Below are 27,451 nucleotides of genomic sequence, written 5' to 3' on the forward strand. Positions count from 1 at the left end.
GCTAAAATACCATACTTTTACATATTCTTTCGTTATTTAAAAACTGTTGCTTTAATTATGTAAAACAAAACTGAAAATCACAAAGAAGACCTTTCTCTCAAGATATATGCATTAATTTTAGCGATTCTCATTTGCTACTTAAATCTACAACATTTTTAAAAACATAAAATATTAGATCAAGTAAGCACAGAATCAACTTTGCACTGCTGCACGCGATCGTGTCAAAGATCAGACAAATATACACGTGCATCTTAAAAAACTGATGCGTTGGAAAGTGCTATGCCACGTTTTTGTGCCATCCAGTGGTTTAGATGAAAATAATATCAAAGGCGCCTTGTACCCTAATATATATATAAGCTTTAAATAGGATTTTTATACCATATCAAAATTCTTGATGCACTGAAATTTCATTATTTTTGTTACCAACTTCAATATCAATAAAAAATAATACTAGCCTAAGTAAAAATAAGCTTACTGAAGACAAGTAAACAGTCACAAATTAGGCTACAACAGAACAAAGATCATAAAATACGGCCTACTTGAAAAACTTAAAGCACTGAATAATAAATATATTGTATAAAGAAAATGTGCAAATAGACTGAATAGTCTTCACTGTATAAATTCAATATACATTCATTCTTATTTCTTTTACAAAAGTGATTCAGTCAAGGACAGTAAGTTATTTTCTTTCTGATGTTTGATTTACATTATTGACACAAATGGTAACAGCAGCTATATTAGGCTACATTATAGTTCACCCAAAAATGAAAATTCTGTTGATGTTCTAAACCTGTATGAGATTCCTTCATGCTGTTGAACACAAAAGAATATATTTGGAACAATATTGGTAATCAAACAGTTGCTGGGCCCTCACTACTTCCATATATGAGAAGAAAAAAAAAGAAAAGAAAAAAAAAACACTATTGGAATCAGTTGGGACCAGAAACTAGTTACGATCATTCTAAAGGAAATTCATAAAGGTTTAGAACAATTTGAGGGTAAGTATATGATGACAGTATCTTCATTTTTGGGTGAATATCCTTTTAAGATCTCATCATATAGGCTAAGGATCTCATATAGCCTAACACATGCTTTATCTTTAACTATTAACATTCATTTAAAACACAAATAACTGTGTTTACGAGGATACTCGCAAAGACGGGCATTTTGACACATAAATGTGTATTTGACCATTTAAGCACAAGGAGCGAAAGTTTAGTCAGTAATACGAGCAGGTGTATCAGGTAGAAACCGTTTTAACGCACGCATTTACCAGAATGAATTCTGCCCCGCAGCGTAATGTCCATGAACAGTATAAACCATTTGTTTTAAAACCTGCCTATAACGCCTTGAAATGATGATAAGCTTACATCATGACGCGCTTCAATCAACGATTGATATATTTCTACCGGATTATCTCCCAACCCTTAAATGAATATAGTTTGTTCAAACACAAAAACAATTTAAATCCAGTTAATAATCAAACTAACCTAAAAATCTGTGTGGACGATGACACTGTTTTGATCTGCTCCATGTGCCCAGTTCACTTGCTGTTCCAGCAACTTCCACTCTATCATCAGCTTTAATAAAATAACCTGATAGCTGGGGAATTTACGATGTCATGTTTTTTTTATGTTGTTTGTATTTGAAGTTTTTCGTTTTTTGAGCTCCTCTCTCTTTTAGAATTGCTGACATTTTTACTTATTGAATGTTGTTCTTTTACGCGACCATTTCCAGATTACTCCAGGACAAAGTGAAGAGAGGTGAATGCAGACATACTGGGCAACGATCATCTGATAGATACGTGCGCATATCGTTCAAAAGTCGAATATAGAATAAATGCATTTGATTGGTAAACCAAATTCAGACTTTACGTTTCAATTTCAAATGGTAATGCAGGGAATTTATGGAAAAGCTCAACTAAATAACAGCGCTAATAAGTGGGGGGCGTGGTGGCTTTTTCTACTCCACAGCCAATCACGGGCCCTCTCCTTGCTCGGGCCCCGGGCTTCAGCCCCGCCTAGCCCTATGGTTAAAACGGCCCTGGCTGTGTTAGCCTCATGAAAAAGACATAATTTAGTGAAAAACACCACTTAAGCTCTAAATGACCATAGAAATCAGATGTAACTTTTGTTTTACTGGACAGCACGTGATTGGCTGAAGCAGCCAACAAGCATTTTAACCTGGTTTATATAATCGACCACAAACTCATCTGACATAACGGAAATTCCATGACTGCCAGTTTGGAAATTGTAACACATTTGCTTTAAAAATATGCTATGATGGTGGCTGTGTGAGGTAACAGCTACACATGGACTGGGTTTATCTAGACAAATCACTTCGCATAACTGTCTGAGGCGATCCACTTGGCAGAGCTCTCTCATACACACAAACGATGACTCAGTCATCCCAAACCGTCAGATTTAAAACACGCACTGGTCAGCTTTCCTTTCCTGCATCAGCCCTGATGAAATTCCCTGTAATACTCCAGTGATCATCACTCATTCATCTTGGCCTCAAACTAAAAAAGGATATTCAGTGGAAAATCCCCACAGAAAGCGCTGAGAATCTGTATCCTAGAAACCATGTAAAGTCTGCATTGCAACACTGAACCAAATAGGAAACACGCGTCTTATTCATTGTGTTGAAACATCTGAGAAAACTTCAGATCCTAAATCATACCAGGAAAAATAATAATAAAATTAGTACAAAATAATAATAATAAAATCAGCACATAAAATTAACTTCTGAAGAAAATCAGAGCAGCGATTGTCATGCAACAATCATCATAAAATCCATCAATAAATCTTTTAGTAAAATGGCATCAGTAAAGACTAAAGACATTTACATTTGTTTATTTACAAAAAATCACTTTTCTTCTCTGCATTTCTCCTTCTTCTTGCTTCCTAATCTAGTTGGCAAATAAACCTGGCATTGTATATCACAAATATTGTTGGCTCCTCATCGAATTGCTTTTGTCCCTCTTTTGTGTGTCGTTTTGGATAAAAGTGTCTATTAAATGCATAAATATAAATGTAGTAAAGAGAAGTAAACTGTACTGACGTCAGGTTTACCTTGATGGTGCTGGAGGCGTACAGCATGTCCTCCAGGGTGAAGTGACAGCAGTTGTTGAGGTTTTCTCTGCAGAACTCCTGGATCAGCTGGAGATTGTACAGACTGTCAGCCAATGACATCGTTTCTTTGACACAGATATCTGGATGAGGAGGGAACAAGCCACATAACAGCCAATGACGTTATGAGTAGATCTGAGGGGGCGGAGACAACTGAAGTAGAAGCTAATGGAGTTTCATAAAGTCTGTGAGGGCGGGACCAGGATGTGTGATGTAATGAGCAGAATCCTCAGAATCACGGGGTGGAGGATGTGTTTATGTTTGAATAACTGCCCCTCTGTTCTCGCTCAAACTTCCATTCACGCACTCCTACTCGCTCTGTCTGTTCCTTTTGCTCATTTCTTCCCCCACCCTCATATACCCTTATTCTTATGAAGAAATTCTGACCTTTATATAGCAAGGATGCATTAAATTGATCAAAAGTGACAAAGACATTTGTGGTGTCATCAATTGGCTTTAGTAGCACAAATAATTGTCTTTCAAACCAAGTTTAAATTCAAAGAAACCCTGCTATTATATCACTAAGTCAAATTTAAAATGAGCCAGAGACTTTGTTTCCTTCAGATGACTCTAAATATCTGAATGTTACGTTTGTGGCATGAGGGACTTCAGAGAGAGTTTAGTGGATAATGTAGTTTTCCTGATGCTGTTTGTGTGTGTATGCCTGTTATCTATGGGGCCAGATTAGGGCAGAGTATTTTGTAGAGGGTTTATCTGTATTAGTGATGTTTCGTTCATGAACGAATCGTTCTTTTTGAACGAATCTTTTAGGTGAACAAATCGTTCTCGTTCACGTAATCCATTGACTCATATTTCTCGTTCACTGAAATTCCTCCCGCCACAGCAGCGCGGCGCTATTGGCAACGCATGCGCAGATCAGTGAACCGGGTAGCTCTGTGGACTGTTTCATCCTGTCAAAGAATGACTAAACCTTGAGCCAATAGCCTTCGAGTTTGAGATGTGACGGAGCATGTGATTTGTTGAATGTAGTGAACGAATACGCTCTTCACTGAACGAGTTTCTTTTGAGTCTGAACAAGATCGAGAGATCTTCTCGTTCACGAACGAAATGACCGAACTGGTACATATCTCGTTCGTGAATGAAATGCATGAGAGTGTACCTGAAAACTGACAGCCCCTGGTCAATGTCTGCTTTTATTGTATGCAAAAAAGCAGTATGAATATTCTTCAAAATGTTTTCTTTTGTTTTCCACGGCAGAAAGTCATATGTTTACAGTGTTTCCCACAGACTTACACTCTATTTGTGGCGGCATATATGCGCAAATTCATTCTCTGCCAGCAGGAGGCGCTTGTAGAGCGGGAGAAATAGAGGTTTTCCTGGTAATGGCTGTACACAAAGCAGCGCTCTGCCCACAAACACTTCTTTATTAGACATTACATGCAAAATTAAATGAAAATGACATCGAACATTTTCTGAAGACAGTCGGTTTCCTTCAGAAATACAGTGATATATAAACACCCACACCGGGTTTTGATTTTGAAAGGTGCAGTGCTCATGTTTATTAAACGAAGTCAAAGCCTTTTGGAAAATCTATTTGTGGTGGTCAATTTGATATTGTGGCGGGCCGCCACAAATAAATCAATGTATGGGAAACACTGGTTTAACATATGGGTGGATAAATAATGACAGAATTTTACATTTTGGGTAAATTATACATTTAAAAAAGGTAGAAAGTCTACAATAAAACCAACTGCTCATGGTCCCAGAACCACTCAATGTGCCATGGTCATTTCCTGACATATCATCATTGTATATCGAGGTCTAATGTCACTCTACATATTTTCAGCTCTTTAAACATAAATAAAGTATTCACAATATAGTGTGAGAACTGGCTGAAATTTGGTAGAAGAAACAGATCCATATTTCTCAGTGTTTCCTGCAACAGTACCTTCCAGTGGCACAGCATCAGGACAGTAGAAGTGCAGCAGTGCAGCCAGAGCGCAGCCATCCGTGTTGTCCTTCAGGAGATTGTCCACCAGGGGGAGACAAAGAACCGGACGTGCTTTAGAGTCCTCTCTCCTGTACCGCCCCTGTGGATTACACACACAGAACGGTTGCCATAACAGCAAGAATGCATTATAAACAGAACCAGTTAAAGACATGAGTTAAGGGACACACACACAACTGTAGAGAGCAAAATGACTTGAGCATATAGTGATAGGTCTGATGTAAATTAACCCGAACTGCTATAGTTATAACTGCATGCAAAAGGATACAAGGAATGTGAGATCACCACAGAAATCTGATGTCTTCTTCTTATTTGATCTGTATAAGCAAACTTAACATCTTTAGAGTCTCTCAAACTTAGCATTTCATCTCTGGCTTATAAAATCTTGACTTGCTGATTAGGGTTGGGTATCGTTTTAATTTGATCAATTCCGATTCTGCTTATCGATTCCGATTCTTTTCGATTCCCAGTTTCGATTCCAATGTGATTAAAAAATGATATGAAACATTTATCCTGTGTCTCTTTTTTGCAAACCATTTATTAGAGCTTAATACCATGAACAAAAATCAACAGGCTACATAAAAACTGGACTCTTTATGAGCTGTTTGTGTGCAAAATAGAACTGCATGATTCTGGATACATCCCCCCCCCCCCCAATGGAAGTTGTGGTTCTCTCATGATTCTGAAGAAAAAACATTAGACAACTAAAAGTCACATGTAATTTATGAATTAATGATTAAATAACTCACTCAAGATGTACTTGTTTCATTACTAGATGAATCCGCGTTCTTGAACGAATCTCTTGTATGATTCAAAGACAAATACATTTTAACAGCCCCTTTTCGCCACCTACTGTTGTAACAATGCAACCGATAATCTTCATTTGAAGCGTCAAATTATTTTCAAAAGGTGATTTATTCTAATCGCTACCATACACATCATACACAGTTTATATCTGAACTATAAACTTTTATCCCAGTACTTCTGTGATTTGAATGTTTCATTCATGACAGACAGCTGCTCTCTTTAGGTCAATAGCAGCGTGAACGCAGATTTAAATGTTCAAATCACACTGGTGTGATTGTACTCTGCACGGACGAACCAAGTGATCACAACATTGAGCATACACGTCAAAGGTTGAGGAATGAAACAGACGAATCATTGTAATTTAGGAATAGAATCACATTGGTGTTTGAATCGCATTCGCGATCGTTAACGATCTATTAAATTAAAGTGCTTTGTCATGTTGGTGGTGACACCTCTCTTGCAACATGTTTAGCTATCACAGATATTATACTTAGTTTTTTTGGCTTCTGATCGCAAATGTAGCCACACTTTGGAGCACTTAGATTAGTGAGCAAGGTCCTGGCAGATCGCTAGGTACGGTCCTCACAGATGAAGAAAAAAAAAAAGCGCATAGGAATCGATGGGCGGAATCGAAATTTTAATTTGACAAGTATCCGATTCCTGACCTTAAGTATCCGATTCTGGAATCAGAATAGATTTTCAATTCCCAACCCTATTGCTGATATTTGTGTTTGGATGAATGGATTTTTTACGGCGGCCGAGAGCTCAACGCGCTGCAACTTCAGAAAGCACATGCAAATAGAAAAAGCACATGCAAATCAAGAAAACATCTTCATCAGTTTGACAGCAGGTGCTGCAAATGCTCACAACACAACCAAATAATGAATTTTATTTGCAGTGCGTTTCTTTACTTGGTTGTGTTGTGAGCATTTGCAGAGTGTGTGTTGTCAAATTGATGAAGTTGTTTTCTTAATTTCTTCTTCGTCTTCTCTCAAGTTTTTTGGCGGATTGGCAAACCAACGTTAAAGGTGCATGTCCGCCACCTACTGGTCTGGAGTGTGAAACGTACACAGTTCAGCTATGAATTATTCAACTATTATATAAAAAAAATATATATATATATATATATATTATAATAATAAAATAAACCAAAATTTTTTTTTATGTAAATAAATACAGAATTTCCGAACTTCAAACTCTTTCCATTAATCTTGTCTTTTTTAAATATTTAAGCAATTCTCCATATATTCTTGATTGCATTACCCCATAACCTAATAGAGTCTTTAGAGATATACTATTAATTCCCATCAGTTCCAGTTCTTGGAACATCTGATGTCTTTCCCTTTCATATGCTATACATATTAAAAGAACATGCTCAACCGTTTCTGTTAGTCCACATTTATCACAATTGTCTGTTTCATGTTTCCCTACTATGTGCAAACTGTTATTTAATGCAATATGTCCTATTCTTAATCTAGATAAGATAACCTCCTTCCTTCTATTTCCATAACTTACTCTCTCTTTAGCACCACGCTCCTGGATCTTAAATAAATGCCTCCCTTTTCTTTTATTTTCCCAACTTTTTTGCCATTTCTTTTCAACTTCTAAATATATATATCAATCTCTTTATTTCAGTTTTACTTATTGTAATTTGGAATTTAACTTGTGGTTGTTCTAGGGTCTTCTTTGCAAGCTGATCAACTCTCTCGTTCCCCTCTACTCCAACATGAGCCGGCACCCAAAAAAAATAAACCAATAACCTTAACTGCCTTATCCTATAATACTCTGTAGAATTTCATATAATATGTCCTGTTGTGCTTCTGATTTTCCACTCCGTAAACTTGTCAGAGCCGCCATTGAATCTGTACAAACCACAACTGTATTAGGCTGGACCTCTTCAACCCACTGCAGTGCAAGACATATAGCTAATAATTCAGAAGTATATACAGATACATGATCAGAAACTCTTCTAGCAACTTTGATATTTAATTTAGGTATATATATTGCAGCTGCTGTTCTTCCAGTCCCTGGGTCTTTAGATCCATCTGTGTATATCTGCAATACTGAATAATATGTTTGATTTATATATTGTTGCACAACTGAAACTATTGGGATGTTCATGTCAATGCTTTTTTATCTCTTTATGAATGTTTAAATCAACAAATGGCATTGGAAACAACCAGGGAGGTATCGCCGGAGTCGCCACTGATGGTGCAATATCAATCTCATTAAGACCCATTCTCTGTGCTTCCTTCCCAACAATCCAGCCAAAACTTACACATTCTTTACATTCATACTCCCAACATTCTCTTAAAATATTCTTGACTGGGTGACTTTCCGAGTGACCCTTAATGCTAGTCCAGTATGTCATCATCAGCTGACGTCTGCGTAACTCTAGAGGCAGTTCTCCCATTTCAACCTGTAATGATACCACAGGAGATGACCTGGATGCTCCGCAACAAATTCGCATTGCCTGCGTTTGTATCTTCTCAATCTTTTTACTCCCAAGTTTTATTTGCAGAAGTATACACCATACAACCATAATCAATGTTGTCTCTTATTACTGCTTTATATTAATTTGCAGGTGTTTTTTCTATTTGCAGCACATTGAGCTCTCTCAGCAACCATTTTATGGTTTTTGGGTGTGTTCAAGTTGTTGTTTCAGGTGGAGCAAATTTACAAAGGCAGGTACACAATAAAACTGGCCTGTGGACTTTTGAATATTGCATAGGCACTGTGCCTGTTCATACGGAAGTATTCCTCAACACAGTACACTCACTGTGACTGTTTTTGCATGCCAAATAGAATAAGAACAAGCTGCAAAACAGCAACCTGCATTACATGAAGAATAGAAGACTTATAGTGTAAGTATAAAAACTGTTGAAGATTTCTTTGATTTCTCTTGATGTAGAACGACATACAAATTGCTTAGCCAGTAGCTATCATTTAAATATAGTGCATTTATCAACTATTTAAATATTTGTCAAAAGTATTTTGAATAAATCTGAGAAACAATCCAAATTAAATCTTAAGTGTTACATTGGTATACGGTATAGGAGCTTTGAAATGTTCTTATTTTCAGATTATTTTCAAATGTTTTTATTAAAGCGTTATCTGTGGATTGACTTTGGTAGATTGTCCCAAATATCTGCAGGGCAATTTATGATTCAGCAGTACAATTAGGATATGTTTAACCTCAAAGAATGAAATGTATAGTTTGTATGATCCCATGCCATAGCCATGATACACAGAGAAATTGTAAGTAAGTGTTTGGAAAAGCCTTAATTTTCATGTACAGATCAAATGTTTCTAAGACTCAGTAATTACATGTATTTTTCATGACAATTTATCACTTCTTATATTTTTATATTATCATATTATAAGTTCAACAGCATGCAAACATAAGGAAAAATGGCTGTTTCAGAGTCTTAATGTTTTAATGAAAATCTCCTCACCTTTTGAACCATGCAGGGTTCTCCTATATATCTTTGTTCTTGGGCCAAAAGTTCTCTAAGATGTTCATTTACCTGCATTGGAAAATGAACATGTGTAATAATCATGTAGCCTAGACAGGGACACACAAGCACAAATAAACAGATTCATTCACAAGATTGTTCTGTGCATTTTGCTAACAGTCTCACTTACTTACATAGCCTACTAAAAATAATCTGGCAGCACATATTTTTATTTACGTCAAATCTATGATCTAAACAACAGGCTTTTTTTTAAAGTTAAAGGACAGCTTTGAAGGAACTTTTAAGAAACCTGGGTGAGGTATAATGTTGATTTATGGATACAATGCACAATGCACCCCATAGTTTAGTGTCATGGACCTTTGAAACAGAGAAGTATTGTGTGCGGATTTAACTCTAATATGTCTTTACTTGTCTTGTCAGCTGAATGCTTGGTAACACATGATGAGAAAAAAACAGGGAGGGACAGAGCTTAGAGAGTGTTTTCATACTCCATAAAAAGGTAACATAGACTACTATGATCTCCACAAAAGGAAACTTTTAAGATTTTAGTTTACAGCATGATGCCAAACACCATACGTGCTTGATGTGTGTATATATATATTGATGAATGTTTATATACGATTAAAAGCCTAAATTAAATATGTTCATATAATGTGATCATTACTCTTGAGAAGACTTGGAATAAACCACAAATTTTTTATGGATTGCTCTGTGCCTTTGGCTGTTGTATATTGTGTATATGTAAATCAGATGTAAAGATAAATATATATTTTTTTGTTTGTTTGTTTGTTTGTTTGTATTAGTATGGCTACAGCAAGTCAACAGAAAGAACTTCCTCTTCGAGTAGAGGAGTGGACAAGAGAGCAAGTTTATTACTGGCTGACTGAGGTGATTAAAGTGGATAAAAAACATGCAGACAAGCTGTACGAGGAGGAAGTATCAGGGGAAGAACTCGTCTGTTACCAGCCCAAACATCTTCAGGAACTTGGTATTAAGCATGGTCCAGCTGTTAAGATTATCACCTGGTTAGAGAAGTTAAAGAAAGAAAAACAAGAATCTCCTGACCATTCCTACACACAGCACACAGAGGCCAGGCTAGACACAACAGTGGAAAACAAAGACAGCATTTCAACAGATCAAACACAAATACCTAAAAATGCCAAAAAATCTAAGAGGAAATCACACAAAAAAGAAAATACAGAACTTAAAAGTGCTAATTCCACAGACAAATTAATACAATTGGGAAAAGATTCAATGGATAACATCTCCAAAAGCACACCAAAAGAAGACCCACAACTAAATGAGCCTTTAAGGAAGCCCACTTCACAAAACAAAAGTATTCCACTTTCAGGAACTTCTACATCTTGTACATCTTCGAAAGAAACTGAACCAACACAGTCAGCTGACCCTAAAACATCAAAAAATTTTGCTGATAAAGTAGTTGAAAAAGAAAAGCACACGAGGAGGTCTAGATCCGTACAGCACTCATGTATTCTCTATCCATTTGATCAGAACTCTGCTTCTCATCGATATATACAAAACTACACTTTACCACCAGAGACAGGACCAGGTAATCTAACAGATCCAGTTCATGAGTACAAGTTTATGGGCAGAACAGATGACATTGATGTGATAAAGAAGAAGTTCAATAAAGAGGTGTTTCGGTTTGCTGCTGGGTGTATGAACAGCCGCACAAATGGAACCATCCACTTTGGTGTAGCAGACTCCAAAGATTCTCAATATGCTCATGCTGAGATTACTGGGGTCACTGTCGACAAGAAGGACACTATCATTGATCACTTTAATCAGGGTATTAAATCATGCTTTGATGAACACACAGATGAAGCAAAGCAATGCATCAGACAACCACGCTTTGTAGAAGTGCTCTGCCCTGACAGCACCCTATCTGGCAAATATGTCATAGAGGTGGATGTTGTTCCTTCCCACAGCATAGTTCAGGGTAAGCTGTTTTATATCCAGACGCTGGATGAGGACAATCAATGGAAAAAGAGCAAAGGAAAATCACTCTTCATCAGAGAGGGAGCTACAACCCAGGATATCTGTAAAATTGGTAATCCAAGAGACTTGCAATCTGAAATAGCCCGAATAGGTACAAAAGTAAATGTTCTGGACAACATGAGGAAAGAGGCAGAAAAGAGGCCTCTAAGCAAAGGAACATCAAACCAGGGGGAAAAGCTGAAGAACCTGTTGACATATGGAGGAAGCAGACTGGATCATTATGATTATTATATTATAGTAACAAACAAAAGCCATCCTGAACAACTCCAGCATCTTCAGTTCATGACAACATTGAAACTGTTTTGTGTATTGGACTTTGATCCGAACTCTGTAGTAAATGGGTCCTGCCACAACTACAGAGATGTTCGGATTGCAAATCTTCACAAACCAATTCAGTTCCATGGAGATCCAGGAACTGTTGTCAACAATCTCAACCTGTACAAACAAACAAGTTGGGTATTTTGTAATGGCAGAGAAGACCTCAACACTGAATCTGACAGACCACTTCAATCAAATGAATGGTTAAAACACAAAGCTGGAGAGGTACAAGACATGATTTCATTCCTCTGCAACAAAGACACTCTTCCAAGAGGACGATTTTTAGTCATATTCCTCCTTCTCTCCACTGTTGAGGCCTCAGTCGATCCAATTTTTGACACATTCATGTCATTTTATAAAAACCTTGGGGGTACAGAAAACATATTAAGTATTTGCATTTTGGATACATCCTTTCAAAAATGGAGGGATTTCATTCAAGCCCGATGTGATGATGACATCAGTCAGTGGAGTATTTATGACCTGGAGCTCAGTGAAATCAATGGGACAATACTGAAACTGGGCCAGAACAAGCAAAATGCTCAGAGACTTATTCCATCTGCTGAGGGAAGTTCAGTGATTCTCCAAAAGAAAGATGAGGATCTTATGACATCCCTTAAAATGCTGTGTGAAAATGAATGTGAAAACGAATACGATGAGAGCTCTGCAGAATTTGAAGAGTTCAAAATTAAAACCGAGTCTGAGTTCTATAGAGGAGGCAAAGTGAAATGGTGGAACTTCTATTTCTCAGAGCAACCTGCAGCAAAGCCATTCATAAAACGCGACAAACACTCAAAACTAGAGAACAGTATCAGATCTCAGACCAAAAATACCAAAAGTACTTGTGTCACAGTGAATCTCTTTCATCTCCCAGGGTGTGGCGGCACCACCATGGCCATGCATGTGATGTGGAATCTGCGAAAAGAATTCAGATGTGCTGTGCTGAAAGACAACACCATTTCAAAGGAAGAAGTATCCCAACATGTTGCTCATCTGATAAAGTGTGGAAAAAGTGAGAATTCATTAAAAACACCAGTCCTGCTATTAGTGGAAGACTCAGAGGAAACAGAACACACACAAGTACTCAAGTACTCATTGAGGACAATCACAGGAGAAACAGGGGCAAGTGTCATCATCTTAAATTGTATACGTACAAAAACCCCACAAGACAGACACAACAAAAGTGTAGATCAGAGTGAGTTCATTACAGCAAAGCTATCTGACAAAGAAAAATGTGCTTTTGAAATGAAGCTTAAAGAACTTCAAGAAATAAAGTCTTTCACAACTGAGAACTTTTACAGTTTTATGATCATGAAATCTAATTTCGACCAAGAGTATGTTGCAAATGTTGCAACTAACATTCTGAAAGATTTCAGAGTTTCAGAGAGTAAACAAACACGGCTCTTCTGCATACTGGCTTTGCTGAATGCATATGTTGCTGAACCAGCCATCTCAAGATCTATATGTGAAAATTTTCTGGGCATCAAAAGTGCATTTTGGGGAAGAGAGTCTGTGCTGGAGAAGATGGAGCCCTACTCCTGTTTGTTGATTGAATTCGGGGCAGAAGAATACGGGGGATTCAAAGCAATTCGCTTTGTTCATCAACATCTTGCAACAGAATGTGTCAAACAACTAGAGAACACACATAACTGCTCCAGAGCGGACATAGTTCTTGACATGTTGCATTGTGATGCCTTTTTCAAAACTTTTGCAGTGAAGGACGTTCTTGTTCAATCAATGAAAAGCATGCTGATCACTCGTCAACGCAAGACCGAAGGGGATGAGAAAGACACCCTGTTTTCACCACTGATAGAAGACATAAACTCAGGAGAAGATGGTCAGGATAAAATACAAAAGATTTTTACTGCAGCTTCTGAAAGGTTTGATAAAGACTTCACAATTCCTCAAGCTCTAGCAAGACATTTGTACCTGAAAGAGAAGAACTTTGCTGAAGCTAAAAGGTGGGCAGACATTGCGAAAGCCATCAAAGAAAATTCCTACACCGTAGATACAGTTGGACAAGTTGCAAAAAGTGAATTAAAACACAAACTGGAGTGTATAAAGCAAGAGAAGAAACCATGTACAGCTGAAGACTTGAGTGGATATCTTGAGTTAGCAAGCACAGCCACCAAAGCTTTCAGAAAAGCCCAAACCTTGGCAAAGACAGATGATGCCCTAGAAACTGAACAGGAACTTCACAGAAAGTTAAGCCCATATAACATATCTGGCTATATGGGTGAAATCGACACAGCCATGACTGTTTTTGACATCGTCAAAAAACTGCCATTGTTTAAGAATGGTGATCCAATGAAAGATCATTACATCCAGAGCTTTCTCAAAGGAAATCTGCCCTGCGCAAATATCCCAGTTTGTAAAAACAAATCCAATCATGAATTTGTTGGTGTTCTTCAGAACTATGAATCTTTCCTTACATCTTTAAAAACACAGGTGAAAGAGGCATTTGACTTCCTTGAAATTTACTTCACTTACATGAAAGAAAAGGGATCTGACAATATGAGAGATGCAAAGACTCGCAAGAGGATGTCAGAACACTATCAACACTACATTTCATTATTCTGCACCTCTGCAGAGGACAAACAAAAAGAGAAAAAGCAGAAACCAACACTGAGTTTGAATATGGAGATTGAAGAGTGCAGAATGTTCCTAGAGAAAAACAGGGCAGATACATTCCCAGGCCTTCTCCAGGTTTTGGAGCCCAAAAAAGTGTCAGTAGAACAGATTGCTGAAAAATACTCATTCATATATAAGAATTCTGCCATCAAAACAACAAAGGACAAAACAAATCATCTGCTTGTACACTTAATCCATCAGCTGATTTGCTCAAAATCAAAGTTAACAAAATCCACAGAAGAGCTCAATGAGCTTTTAAAAGAAATTATGCAGGATGTTGGTACACAGCACCAATACCCAGAGCCTTTCTACCTTGCCATACTCTTGCTCTGGCCAGGAAAAAATGTCAACAGCACTGGCATTAAGACATATGTTGATAAAATCAGAAGCTCAGCAAGAAAGAATCTCTCCCATATGTACCGTACAAGGTCAACCATTGCACACTTCTTCCTGGGGACATCTGATGGAATACAGAGGCTGGTGACAAAAGTTTCCCTTGACAGATCTGAGAATGTCAGTAATGTAAAGAATCGCAACATTCTCTGGCAAACAGGAGAAATCTTTAAGGAAACCCCAATTAATAGCAGGCTCCTCAGAGTGAGAGGTACAATTGAACAAGGTGAGGTCTTCACAGAGTATGGAAATCTTAAGATCCCATTGCGGCCTGCATTTCTTGGTGGAGTGAGAAGTGGCTACAGCACAGAGAATGTGTCCTTCTACATCGGCTTTGCCATGGATGGGCCACTTGCTTACGACATTCAGTACGAAGATGACAGATAGATCACTATTTTTAAACATTTAACCACACTTAACTAGAAAGCAGAAAAACACATTTTGATGCAATTATAATAAAATAAAAAATTTTAAGCATTGCAAATTTTGTGAGAAGATCAAACATGTTAATGTAATGTCTGTTCTATCTTCTTTGACCTAGTTTCCCTTAGTTCCCCTGATTAGTTCTTTCTGTTCACCTGTGTTGATTAATCATCTTGTTTGCTTCTTTTTTTCCCTGTCTTTATAAGCCTTCAGTTTCTCTCTGTTCTTTATCCTGGATTGATATTCATTTAATGGTACACGTGTGTTGATGCTATTTAGCGCTCCTTTTCTTTATGTTGAAGTTGGCATTAAAGACCATAAACGTTTACTCCTTTGTTGTGCGCTTTCTACAACCACATACCATAACACATGTACACTGATTTGACATGTTTGTATTTGACTGATGTTATGTGTCTGTTAATTCTGAACTTGTCAAACTGAGCCACAGGGGGCCCATGAACATATATAAAAAAAACATATCACTTTAAAGGAAAATTAAGAATGTATAATCATTTACTTATTCTCATGTCATTTCAAATCCCTTTTTTGTGTAGAACACACAAAAAAGTCATTTAAAAATGTATTAAAAATGTTATGGTTCAAACAACATTGGCCTCCAATGACTTTCAATGTATAGAGGGGAAAAAACACTGAGACTTTTTTCAAAATATATTCTTTTGTGATCCACCGAAGAGAGAACGTTTTAAATAATTTGAGTAAATGATGACAGAATTTTGTGTATGCATTAAGATTATATCCATTTTTGTTTTTAAAGATGTTTTTAAATGAAATGTATGCAGAACACCAACTGTTGTTTCCCAATTAGCGCTCAGCCAAAAAGACTTAAAGGGTTAGTTCACCCAAAAATTAAAATTAGTCCATAAATTGCTCACCCTCAAGGCATCCTAGGTGTATATGACTTTCTTCTTTCAGACGAATCCATTCGGAGTTATATAAAAAATTGTCTTTGATCTTTCAGGCTGTTTAATGCCACTCAGCGGGTGTTGCAGTACATCAGTCCAAAATAAGTGAAATAAAAAAGTGTCTCACACGGCTCCGGGGGGGTGAACAAAGTCCTCCTGTAGCGAATCGATGCGTTTTTGTAAGAAAAATATCCATATTCAAAACGTACTAATCACTTTAATGTAGCTTGTGCCAACAGTTGTACACGGAAGCAGCTCCGGGAGCATGACGTATGAGTTCAGCGTTGCGCATGCGCCGGTGAGTCTCGAGGAAACCAACATTTGTTAACAGGAGCAAAGGAAGCAAAGTTTCCTTACTTTAGCAAAGAAAAACCAGTCTCCTCTTGGCTTATATCGAAATCCTCCGACATTCTTCTTTACAAATCGTCGTTTTGTACTTCTAATAAGTGACCATTGTTTTGTTTTGATCTCTCCCCTGCGCTTCCGCGTTCGTCACTTTTGAGCGGCGCATACGCAAAGCTGACCTCCATACGCCATCCGCCCGGAACTGCTTCCGTGTACAACTGTTGGCACAAGCTAGATTAAAGTGATTATTACGTTTTGAATATGGATATTTTTCTTACAAAAACGCATAGATTCGCTACAAGAGGCCTTTGTTCACCCCCCGAACATTTTTATGGATGGGCGCTTTTTATTTCACTTCTTTTGGACTGATGCACTGCAACACCTGCTGAGTGCCATTAATCAGCTTGAAAGATCAAAGATAATTTTGAATAGAACTCCGACTGGATTCGTCTGAAAGAAGAAAGTCATATACACCTAGGAAGACTTGAGGGTGAGTAATTTATGGGCTAATTTTCATTTTAGGGTGAACTAACCGTTTAAAGGGTTAGTTCACCTAAAAATGAAAATTAGCTTGTGTTTTACTCACCCTCAAAGCATCCTAGGTGTATGTGACTTTCTTCTTTCAGACGAATCCAGTCGGAGTTCTATTAAAAATTGTCCTGGCCCCTCCAAGCCTTTCAATGGGGGTAAGCGGGTGTTTGTTGTCAACAGTTCAGAAGATGTGAAATAAAGTGCGCACATCCGTAATAAAACATCCCTCACGCGGCTCCAGATGGGGGGGGAGGGGTTCTTGTAACAAATCCATGCATTTTTCTAAGATAAATATCCATATTTCAAGCGTAATAAACACTTTTTTCTCACTTCCAGTATCTGTCATAAGCGGAAGCCGTTCCGGCGGATGACGTAGGACGTAGGCGTCGCATGATTAGTGACGAACGCGAAATAAAATGTTCGTCACGAATTAGAAGCACAAAACGAGGATTTGTAAAGAAAAATGTCAGAGGATTTTGATATAAGCCAAGAGAAGACTGGTTTTCTTTTGCTAAAGTAAGGAAACTACGTCCTACGTCATCCGCCTGCACGACTTCCGAAGTGAGAAAAAAAGTGTTTATTACGTTTGAAATATGGATATTTATCTTACAAAAACACATGGATTCGCTACAGGAGGCCTTTATTCACCCCCCAGAGCCGTGTGAGGCACGTTTTATTATGGATGTGCGCACTGTATTTCACGTCTTCTGAACTGTTGACAACAAACACCCGCTTACCCCTATTGAAAGGCTTGGAGGGGCCAGGACAATTTTTTATATTACTCCGACTGGATTCGTCTGAAAGAAGAAAGTCACATACACCTAGGATGCTTTGAGGGTGAGTAAAACATTTTTGGGTGAACTAACCCTTTAATCTGAAAGAAATGCACTGTGGGTTACATTCAAACTCAGAAAATATTGTTGTGTCCCATGGGTCTCTCTTCATAAAATATGCATATAGCCATAATGAAAGAAAGTTTCAACAATAAGCCATTTGTCTGTCTGCTATAAACATGCAAAATATAGCATTACACAATCACAAGTCGAAGAACAATGTGTGAACAAGTTCTCTTTGTTTACACTCTCTCTCAAAATGCACTGCACAGCTGAATGTATAGTGGACAAGTTGTAAGACATTCCGGGTAATCTGAAATCAGTTGAGAAAAAAAAGTACACATTCTGATATTCACTAAAAGTTACATGCAGGCAATATGTTTACATATTTTAATGCGAGTTGTAGGGATCTCACCTTGTTGATCCATGTTGTCACGGCCTCTTCAGCATCATAAGGGAAGTCTTCCTCAGGAAGGAAAGGAGTAAATTTCTGTATGCAGGTCATCACTCTCTCCACGCTGACCATTTCAACTGTGTACGCCATCATTAAAGTGTCAATCATCGCCAGGTGAGAACTCTAAAATGACAAGAGAAAAAAAGAACACAAAAAACATAAGCACTGTTTCTTAGAAATTCTCAACACAAATTAACTGTTTGTAAAAGGAACCTAATTTACAAGGGGCACAAAGAACATATTTATGTAAAGTCAGACAGAGAAAAGCAGTATTTCTGATTTTTAAAATTACATATCTTAGCAGAAGGCCAAAAACTATGTCTGTCTGTGCATGCAACACACATGCAACTGATGGTCTGCTGCCATTTCTTCAACTACTGCTATGAAAAATATGGCCTCTTCCTGTCTGCTAAGTCAGTCTCTGACCTCTAGAGGGTGCTATTGAAATTGTGTGGATCAGAGACTGATGAGCGATAGTACATTTAAAGAGCCATTGAAATGGCTTTACTGTAAGAAAACTACCGTTTTCTTTTATTTTGTTGTATTTCCCAGTTAAACATGAAGTCTTGGTGGGACATATTAAAGTGTGAGTCCCTTTAACAAAAAACATGGTCGTTAGATCAAATATATAAAGTTAGCAAACAAAGAAACACCTTCTCACATTCAACAGCAAATTTCTTAACATGTGTTAATATTTGTATGATCAAAAAATGTAAGAACTGAGACATAAACTGAACAAGATTCACAGCCATTTAACAAACAGAAACTGGTGTGTGTGGGGAAGGGGGGGGATCAACATCTAAAGTTGCAGTGCAGTGAGTATCTTGTGTGTAGGGAGGGATATGCCGGTATCAAATTCTCATGTTGCGATTAATTGCTAATGCTTTTATTGCGGTATACGGTATTATCACGATATTGAAATTTAGTTTTAAAAAAAGTGCTGTCATAATACAGTATAACAGGTTTAGTAACTTTTTTCTTATAACAAAAATAACTGAACATTTAAATGCAATAAAGCAATACAGAAAAATGTATAAAGTTAAACGTTTTACACAGATTAAAGTGCAAAATAACTATAAAGACCAAATAGGTATCACTTTACAATAAGACCTCATTAGTTAACCTTAGTTAATGCATTAACATTCACAATGAGCAATAGCTACATTTGCTACAGAAGTTATTCATCTTTGTTAAAAAAATACAAGTCTTAGTTCATGTTAGCTCATTAAATAACACAGTTGCAACTTTCGATTTTAACAACCTGTTATTAAATATTGAAATACCTAAGATTAATGAATGTTCAGAAGAATTTTTCATTGGCAGTTTGTTAACTAATGAATTAACTAACGTTAACTAATGAAGCCCTAATGTAAAGTGTGACCGAACAATAAAGAATCAAAACACTTTCAAACAATATCTAGGGCATGTTGTAGTCCAGATTAAAATGTAAAAAAGTTTGAAAACAAATAGCCTATTAAGTCTAAATATTTAAGTATTTGGCGCTGTGATGAACATCATAGCAAATACACAAATCTGAATGGCTGTTTAAATCATTTAAACACGATTCAGAAACAGAAAGTAGCGCAGCTGCTTTGTTTACAGGGTTTCCGGGGTAACGGCTGCATTTAAATGAATTATTATTATTATTATTATTTCTGCAGTTTAGCGCCATCTGCTGTGAAAGTGCGCTTTCATCCAGAGCGTCTCTCACATGTTCCGCCATGTGCTTCTCGTCCGCGCTTGTTTACGTCAGAGTGTGCACGTGTCTTTCACACAGCATACAATGCATTCAAAATTCGGAATAATTTGTAATATAAAATTATACACGGCATTTAGAAGTGCCCACGATAACAATATCGTGCATATTCATTACCGTGATATATCGCATTATCGAATACCGGCACAAGTCTATTTGTGTGGCACCAGTTGCTTTAAAGGGATTCCCAAAAATGCTAATTCTGTCATTAATTACTGGCCCTCATGTCCTTCCAACCCCATAAGAGCTTTGTTCATCTTCAGAACAAAAATTAAGATATTTTTGATGAAATCCGCTTTCTGACCCTCCATAGACAGCAAGAGTCCTAACATGTTCAAGGTCCAGAAAGGTACCATGAACATTGACAAAATAGTCCATGTGACATCAGTGGTTCAACCGTAATTTGATAAAAGCTACTAGAATGCTTTTTGTGTGCAAAAAAACCCTCAAAAACTAAAATAACTTTATTCAACCATCCTTCTCCTCCGTGTCACCCTAGCTCCATTTTGGAGAGTATCACGAAGCATGCGTGAGCTTTGATCTGTATGTAAACAAGGCATGTGCACAGTGCTACTGCGGTAGAACACACATCGTGGCACTCTCCAAAATGATGCAAAATGACACGGAGGAGAAGAATTGTTGAATAAAGTCGTTATTTTAGTTTTTGTGCACAAAAAATATTCTTGTAGCTTCATAAAATTACGGTTGAACCACTGATGTCCCATGGACTATTTTGTCGATGTTCTTAGTAGCCTTAGTCTACCTTTCTGGACCTTGATAGTGGTAGTACCCTTGCTGTCAATGGAGGGTCAGAAAGCTCTTGGATTTCATCAAAAATATCTTAATTTGTGTTCTGATGACGAATGAATGTCATTTGGAGTGACATGAGGGTGAGTAATTAATGACAGAATTTACATTTTTGGGTGAACTATCCCTTTAAGTATATAGCACATCTCAGCCTCATGAACTAGATTTGCCAGTTCTTGCTGTGAGATGTTACTTCACTCACAGACGTTACTACAGTGAATGGCTATTCAAAAAGCCATTTTCTTGTGTATGCATGGGTTTTCTTGGCATAGTTGCACATCAACCACTATTGGACACTACTAGTGCATCATCCTATACACTGCCACCCAGTGGCCAGCTGTTGAATGTGGATTTTTATTTTTCTCCAATCCAAGATTGCAGACGGCTCTTGCAGGTAAGAAAAAAATGTTGTAACATCAAGTAACTTCTAAGCAGTCATATCATTGCTACATTATCCAAGTATTGATTTTAGATTGTGAGGAAATTCTGATTATACATTTGTCCACTAAATTGGACATCATGCATCACTACTATTACTGTGACTGTTGTACTTGAAAATAGAGCTCAAGAGAGGAGCAAGACAAAAAAGGGCTAGAGAATAGCGACAGAAAAATCATCTGTGTCAAGGAAGGATGATGGTAATGGTAGTGATGAGGAATGGATGCCAGAAAAAGAAAGATTACACTGTAGCTATCCTTTGAATCTAAAGTACAGGAGAGTGACACAGGGAGTGTTTCTCAATTGCATTTGCAACGATTGTTGTAATATTTTTTTGTAATTACTGTATTATGATTAATACAGTATCTCTTCAGTTGCAAATGTTTAATGTTTACTTCATGCCGTAAGAGCAAAAAATAAATAAATAAATAAATAAAAAATAAACATCCTGAGTGATGTTGTCATGATTCATGCATGAAAAAACTTTCCAATAAATATCTATAAAGCATATTTTGATTTTTTTTTTAATTATCTTTAAAATACAGCGCCCTGAAATGTTTTTATTTTTTCGCAGAGATTATATTGGAACAAACACAACACACATTTTTGCAGGTAACAGCCTGTTAACAACCATTACCAAAGAATTCTGTATAATAAGACTATTTTGACAGTCAAAATTGTAATGTAGATACAATTTGCATTAAAATGAATTTGGACCTGAATCCAGATTGCATCAACATTACAATCGCAAACATGTCATAGGTTTTGGTGGGGCTGCATAAGAGCCTTAAAGAGCCCTAATACTAAAGAGGGAAAAAACAGGATTTCTTTTGATTGCTTTCAGTCATGTTTAGTTTAGCCCCATCCTGTATCTTAACATTTTATATTAATGAGATTTTCTTAAATCCTCTTAAATCGTGTGAACAAAAAAGTGAGAAAAAAAAATGCCCACTCAAAAAACATCTTAATCTGAAGGAGATTCTTTGATTATACATGTTTGTTCGTAATTAAGCAATATATTTTCATAAGATATTTCCAGCGTTTTCTCTAGCTATAATTTGTCTTGAAGCAAAATACCAATACAAGCATGAGAATAAATAAAAATTTCTAAAGCTTGTTTAAATACACTACAGTTATCTTAAGGACATGGAACAACCACTTCTGGTCTCCCGTGGAAGTGGTGTTCTGGAGGAATGCCTGACCAGAACGCCATATTGTACCCTCCTTAACCCCATTTACCAATATAAAACACGATTACTATAGCAGCCATATCTTTGGCTGGTGAAGCAGTGGTAAAACATTACTTGTGTATTTGTACACTTGCTTAGTCCCATGTAATTGTGCCTTCCCATGTGTAATTAAGTTATTTCTATTATGTGTTGCAAATTTAACTTTGAGGCAACATCAAGCAAATGCCTAAACCTGTAAATCCGTAGGCTGTGACTGGCCTAAAATCTCTTTGACCAGCTTTAACTTTCTGATTAAAATTTTAAAAAGGACATGTTACTTAATCAAACAATCCTTAAGCCACTAAAATGGACAAATAAAAGTTTAATCCATGGAGATCAGCAAGTCTTGGCTTTTCACCATTCCTAAATAAAGGTTCAAATCCAAACATGCTGTATAAATCAATTTCAGAAGAAACACAGATGTGCCTATGAAGTATGCACTCATGTTTTGCCTAGACAAAATCATAACTAATTCAATACGCAAAAGTAAAGCTCTTCTTATGAATACTAACAGATGACAAGTGTTTTAAGTTTTTACTTTTTAATCTGTCTGGATGATATCTTAAGTCCAAGAAGTTTACCAAGCATTTATTGAAAGCATCCAAAAGTCTTTCTCTGGATTCCACCCAAACATTCAGAATTCAACTGAGTGCTGCCACAAGCAACACAGTCAAACGCCAGCATGACAGGCCATGCAGCTTGTGTATGTGTTGACATTTTGCATCTGCATGATTCAGGTGTTGCTCTCAGTGCTCCACAACAAAATTATCTCAAATGCTATAAAAATACTAATTTGCAAACTCTGGAAAACTTTGTGCACAGTACATCCACATGCAGATTCATCAGACATCATTTTGTGGGCTATTACTGAGCTCATAATTGACTACCTCACTGAACCGTCATTTTTCATTAATGTCTGAATCCAAATGTTTCCCAAAATGTTTAGGTTAGTGTTTCCCATAGCACTACTACGCTTCACTATGCAAAATCACAATGTTTCTTATACAAAAAGGTTCTAATATTTATTCAAAGTTATACTGGTTAAGATCTATCCCCATACAGGATAGAATCAACTAGTGGATAACCAATATGGATTTTTTGATGGCTGATGTGGATACCTTATCTTACATTATATATGATATTACACTATTAAATTTAAAGATTGTAAACAGCAGCACATGCATAACAATTGCTGCAATAAAAAGTATATTTATTTTACATATTTACTAAATTATAAATCATATTATAAATATATCAATATGCAAAAATAACTTAATAAATCTGTAAAATACTGTAAAAAAAAGTCTTGATTTTGTTATTGTATTGTTTGTTTTTTACACATAAAGAAATCATCAAAAATATGAATATAAAGGGGGGGGGGGGGGACACTGTAGCCAGCAGTGCACTCAGCATAAATATGACAAGAATATGACATAACAGCCGACTAGATATAGCACCGCATAGTTTAACTCTCTTTGGTCAGCTTTGCTGTGTTTAAACGTGCTATATAAATAAAATTTACTTCCTAAAATTTCTGCACCCCAACACATGGACAGTGCGTCAGACAGAGTACACGTTTTTATGCAGGCTACAAATGCAGTTCAGTAGATCTAAAAACTGGATTCTGGAACTGGAAAAGGAAAGTTTATGCAGTTTGTGGAATTAAATATTTATTAAATGTTCAAAGACTTGTTTAAATGATATTGTTGTGTATTTGCTGAAAGCTGAAAATCTCTAAGAAAGTGTTACTAATAATAGAAAGGCAAACGCTATAATACTTTTTCCATATACCATTAACTTTTTATGTTTAATAGTTCTGTCCATTAATTAGACAGAACTGTTAAAGACAGTAAACTGAATTGCATCGTTACATTAATGTATTTACTTCTTGTTCATATCATATTCCGTGCAGAAAACAAGCAAATGCATGGAAATCCATTTTAGGGATAACACCCATATTTACACACACATTTTTTTATCTTTCATTGTAGATACAAATACACACATCCAGAGTCTGGAGTTCACCTCAAACAGTGCTGTTTAGAGATGGCAGAGGATTGTAAGGCTGGTTGAATCTATCTGACAAGTTTGTATCTACATTGCAGGCTGTTTATCAATCCACAGAGACTTTCAAATCACTGAAACGTTCTATAAAGAAGCACCAGATATGGCTTCAATGAATCAAACACTGAGTTTACACATTAGTACATTATCAAAGAGATTTTCACATTTATCATACTGTACATACACTTTCATACTGTACATACTTTCAGCTGTTTAAAAAAAACTATATTCTTCAATTATGCTCTTGACCATCTGTTTTTTGCACACAGAAAAAAAAAATATATAATTGGTGTAGAATTTTCACAAATTTCACAAATATTTCACAATGAATTATAAAGAAATTACACATACTCCAATAATCTTGGGGGGAAAAAACAACAACATTTTGCAGTGAGGATGATTTTGTTGTCGCCTCACTTCTTAAAAAGAGAAAAAGAAAGGAAATATTGGGTCCATCCAATCCTTAGATATAGAGAGGAAGGAGAGTTCCCCTCCTTATTAAGGAGCAGCCGGATTATCACGGGCGATTCAAAGTTTACTTCAGGATGTCAGTGGCTCAGTTTGATGCTTTGCAAGTGAAACTAGAGCCACATATTAAAAAATATTTCTGTGAACTTAAGTGTGCAAGGATCTATACAGTGCTTTGTGCTGCGAGACGAAGTGGATCAACTTGTCAGACACCATTCTGGATTTTGGCATTCGCTTGTACGGTGGCTCTGAACTGTCAAAACACCTCTCAAAATGCTTGCTACGGATGCGAAAAACGCAGAAAATCGAACCCAAAAAGTTTAGAAGGCAGTGTTAAATTTATATAACCCTGGTTTCACACAAAGAGTTCATACAGCTTGAATGCTGCTGTTATTAAAGCAAAAGAGGGACAAACAAAATACTAAGACATTCTGCGATGTTCATTTTTTGCAATTTAATTTCTTGTTATAATATAATTTAAAATGCACAATGTTGGATTAAATTAGAAAAGAATGCAAAATAGAAGCATTTTCATTACTTCAGACCCACACTGTATAGTTTACCTCCTATGTTTCACCTGCTGATTTCGAGTGTATATGTGCAGTCAACACTTTTCTCCTAAATATGCTGATTAAAGTAAATTTCATCAATGCAGTTTCACAGCAGTGCAGACCCCTCCTCTCCAACTGAGTCACACACACCTCGACACACTGCTGCAGTGCTAATCATCATGCCAACAGACACACCCACCCATGCGCACATATAAGTGTGCACTCATACAGAGACAGCAGACTAAACTGTATTTTTAGACACACTGGGTTTATCTATAAGTTTTGCAGACTGTGAGACAAATGAAGCTCACGTTCTTTTTTCTAAACCTCATGTCACATGTGCTCGTCTATTCTGAATAACCCTGCCAAACATAAATGCACACACTGTGGTTGATGCAAAGACAAATCTGATAGCATGTGGTGATGTGTTTTCATTTTGGAGCTTACTGTACACAGGGTGAGTCTGCAACTACAAGAGTTGTGGATGTGAGTGTTTGTGTCATAATGTGCGTGTTGTGTCTGTGTTAAATCAGACAGTCTAGACTGAGCTCTGTGGTCTCGGAGAGGTAAAAGCACCTAAACTGAACACCGAAATGATACTGAGTGTTACTGCAGAGACAGAGAGAAGGAGAGAAAGAGAGAGTACTGCAATGCAGACATCAGCAGTGCCTAATATGGCAGTGTCCAGTCCTCCATCTCATCCACCCTACACTTTACACCCTACAACACCCTTAACTGAAGCGCACACTGCAGCTTACACACAGCCACCAAAAACAGCACAGTTTGCCAGTTTACCAGTTCAGGACCAGCAGATTCATGTTATTTAAAGGAATAGTGCCTTAAAGGAATAGTTCACCAAAAAATGAAAATTCTGTCTTTAATTACTCACCCTCATGTCATTCTAAACCCGTTCGTTCATCTCTGGAACACAAATTAAAGGGATCATATGATGCAATTTCAATTTTTCCTTTCTCTTTGGAGTGTTACAAGCTCTTGGTTCATAAAGAAGATCTGTAAAGTTGCAAAGACTAAAGTCTCAAATCCAAAGAGATATTCTTTATAAAAGTTAAGAGTCAACCACACCTACCTAAACGGCTCATTCTAACACGCCCCCACATACCTACCTCACTATCTGGAAAGATTTGCATAACACCGCCCAAATGTTCACGCAAACAAAGAAGGCTTAACTTTGATTCTCGCTGTAGTATTGTTGCCGCTGCCGCCATGTCATGGAGACTCTGTGTGTTTTTCGTTGTGAAAGCGAAACTACTTTGTTTGGCCTTCCAAAAGAGGACATAACTAGAAATCAGTGGTTAATTTGTATTTACAACACTGTTCCAGAACAGTTCAACCCAAATATTCAGATGTGTGCAGCGCATTTTATGGAGGACGAGGACTGTTTCCTGAGAGAGTAGCCTACAATGCCGGTGTCTGTTTCTATAAAGTGGGGCAATTCCAACTTTGCAAGAACAGTCTGGCGCGTCTGACTCACAGACTGTAAGTAAGTTTTTATATTTAAAGAATTTGCCACTGACGATTCAAACGCGAGTTTTGAGGAGTGTAGAGTAGCACTTGTTGTTTGTTGTTTCTCCGATCACAAATGCAGACATGGTTTTATGTTTACACAGCACGATACACAACGCAACGCATAAAAAGACAGTATCAGTCATTATAATCAGTAACTATGTCCCCACTGGATGCAACAAATGCCTCGTTTATATTGGGTTTTACTGGTTTTGTCTCGTCGCTCCAGCCGGGACAAGGCATCACAATATGGTGAGGGGCGTAACATTTCCGTCACATGCCTGAGGTATTCGGCCAATCACAACGCACTGGATAGCTGACCAATCAGAGCACACCTCGCTTTTTAGAACGATGAGCTTTGTAA

The 27,451-nt window shown here is 37.1% G+C and overlaps 1 protein-coding gene across 1 annotated transcript in view; it reads right to left on the reverse strand.

Moving 5' to 3' along the window:
- LOC107600099 (calmodulin-regulated spectrin-associated protein 2-like) overlaps nt 1-27,451 on the reverse strand; it is a 44,730-nt gene that overhangs the window by 13,110 nt on the left and 4,169 nt on the right. The window contains exons 3-6 of the mRNA XM_016291890.1: nt 18,212-18,373; nt 9,363-9,434; nt 5,041-5,182; nt 3,075-3,214 (exon numbers count right to left, since the gene is read on the reverse strand). Coding sequence (XP_016147376.1) covers nt 3,075-3,214; nt 5,041-5,182; nt 9,363-9,434; nt 18,212-18,373 — 516 coding nt within the window. The remainder of the gene's footprint in view (nt 1-3,074; nt 3,215-5,040; nt 5,183-9,362; nt 9,435-18,211; nt 18,374-27,451) is intronic.

Source organism: Sinocyclocheilus grahami, unplaced genomic scaffold (assembly GCF_001515645.1).
Source record: "Sinocyclocheilus grahami isolate Dianchi unplaced genomic scaffold, SAMN03320097.WGS_v1.1 scaffold277.1, whole genome shotgun sequence".
Classification (NCBI taxonomy): domain Eukaryota; kingdom Metazoa; phylum Chordata; class Actinopteri; order Cypriniformes; family Cyprinidae; genus Sinocyclocheilus; species Sinocyclocheilus grahami.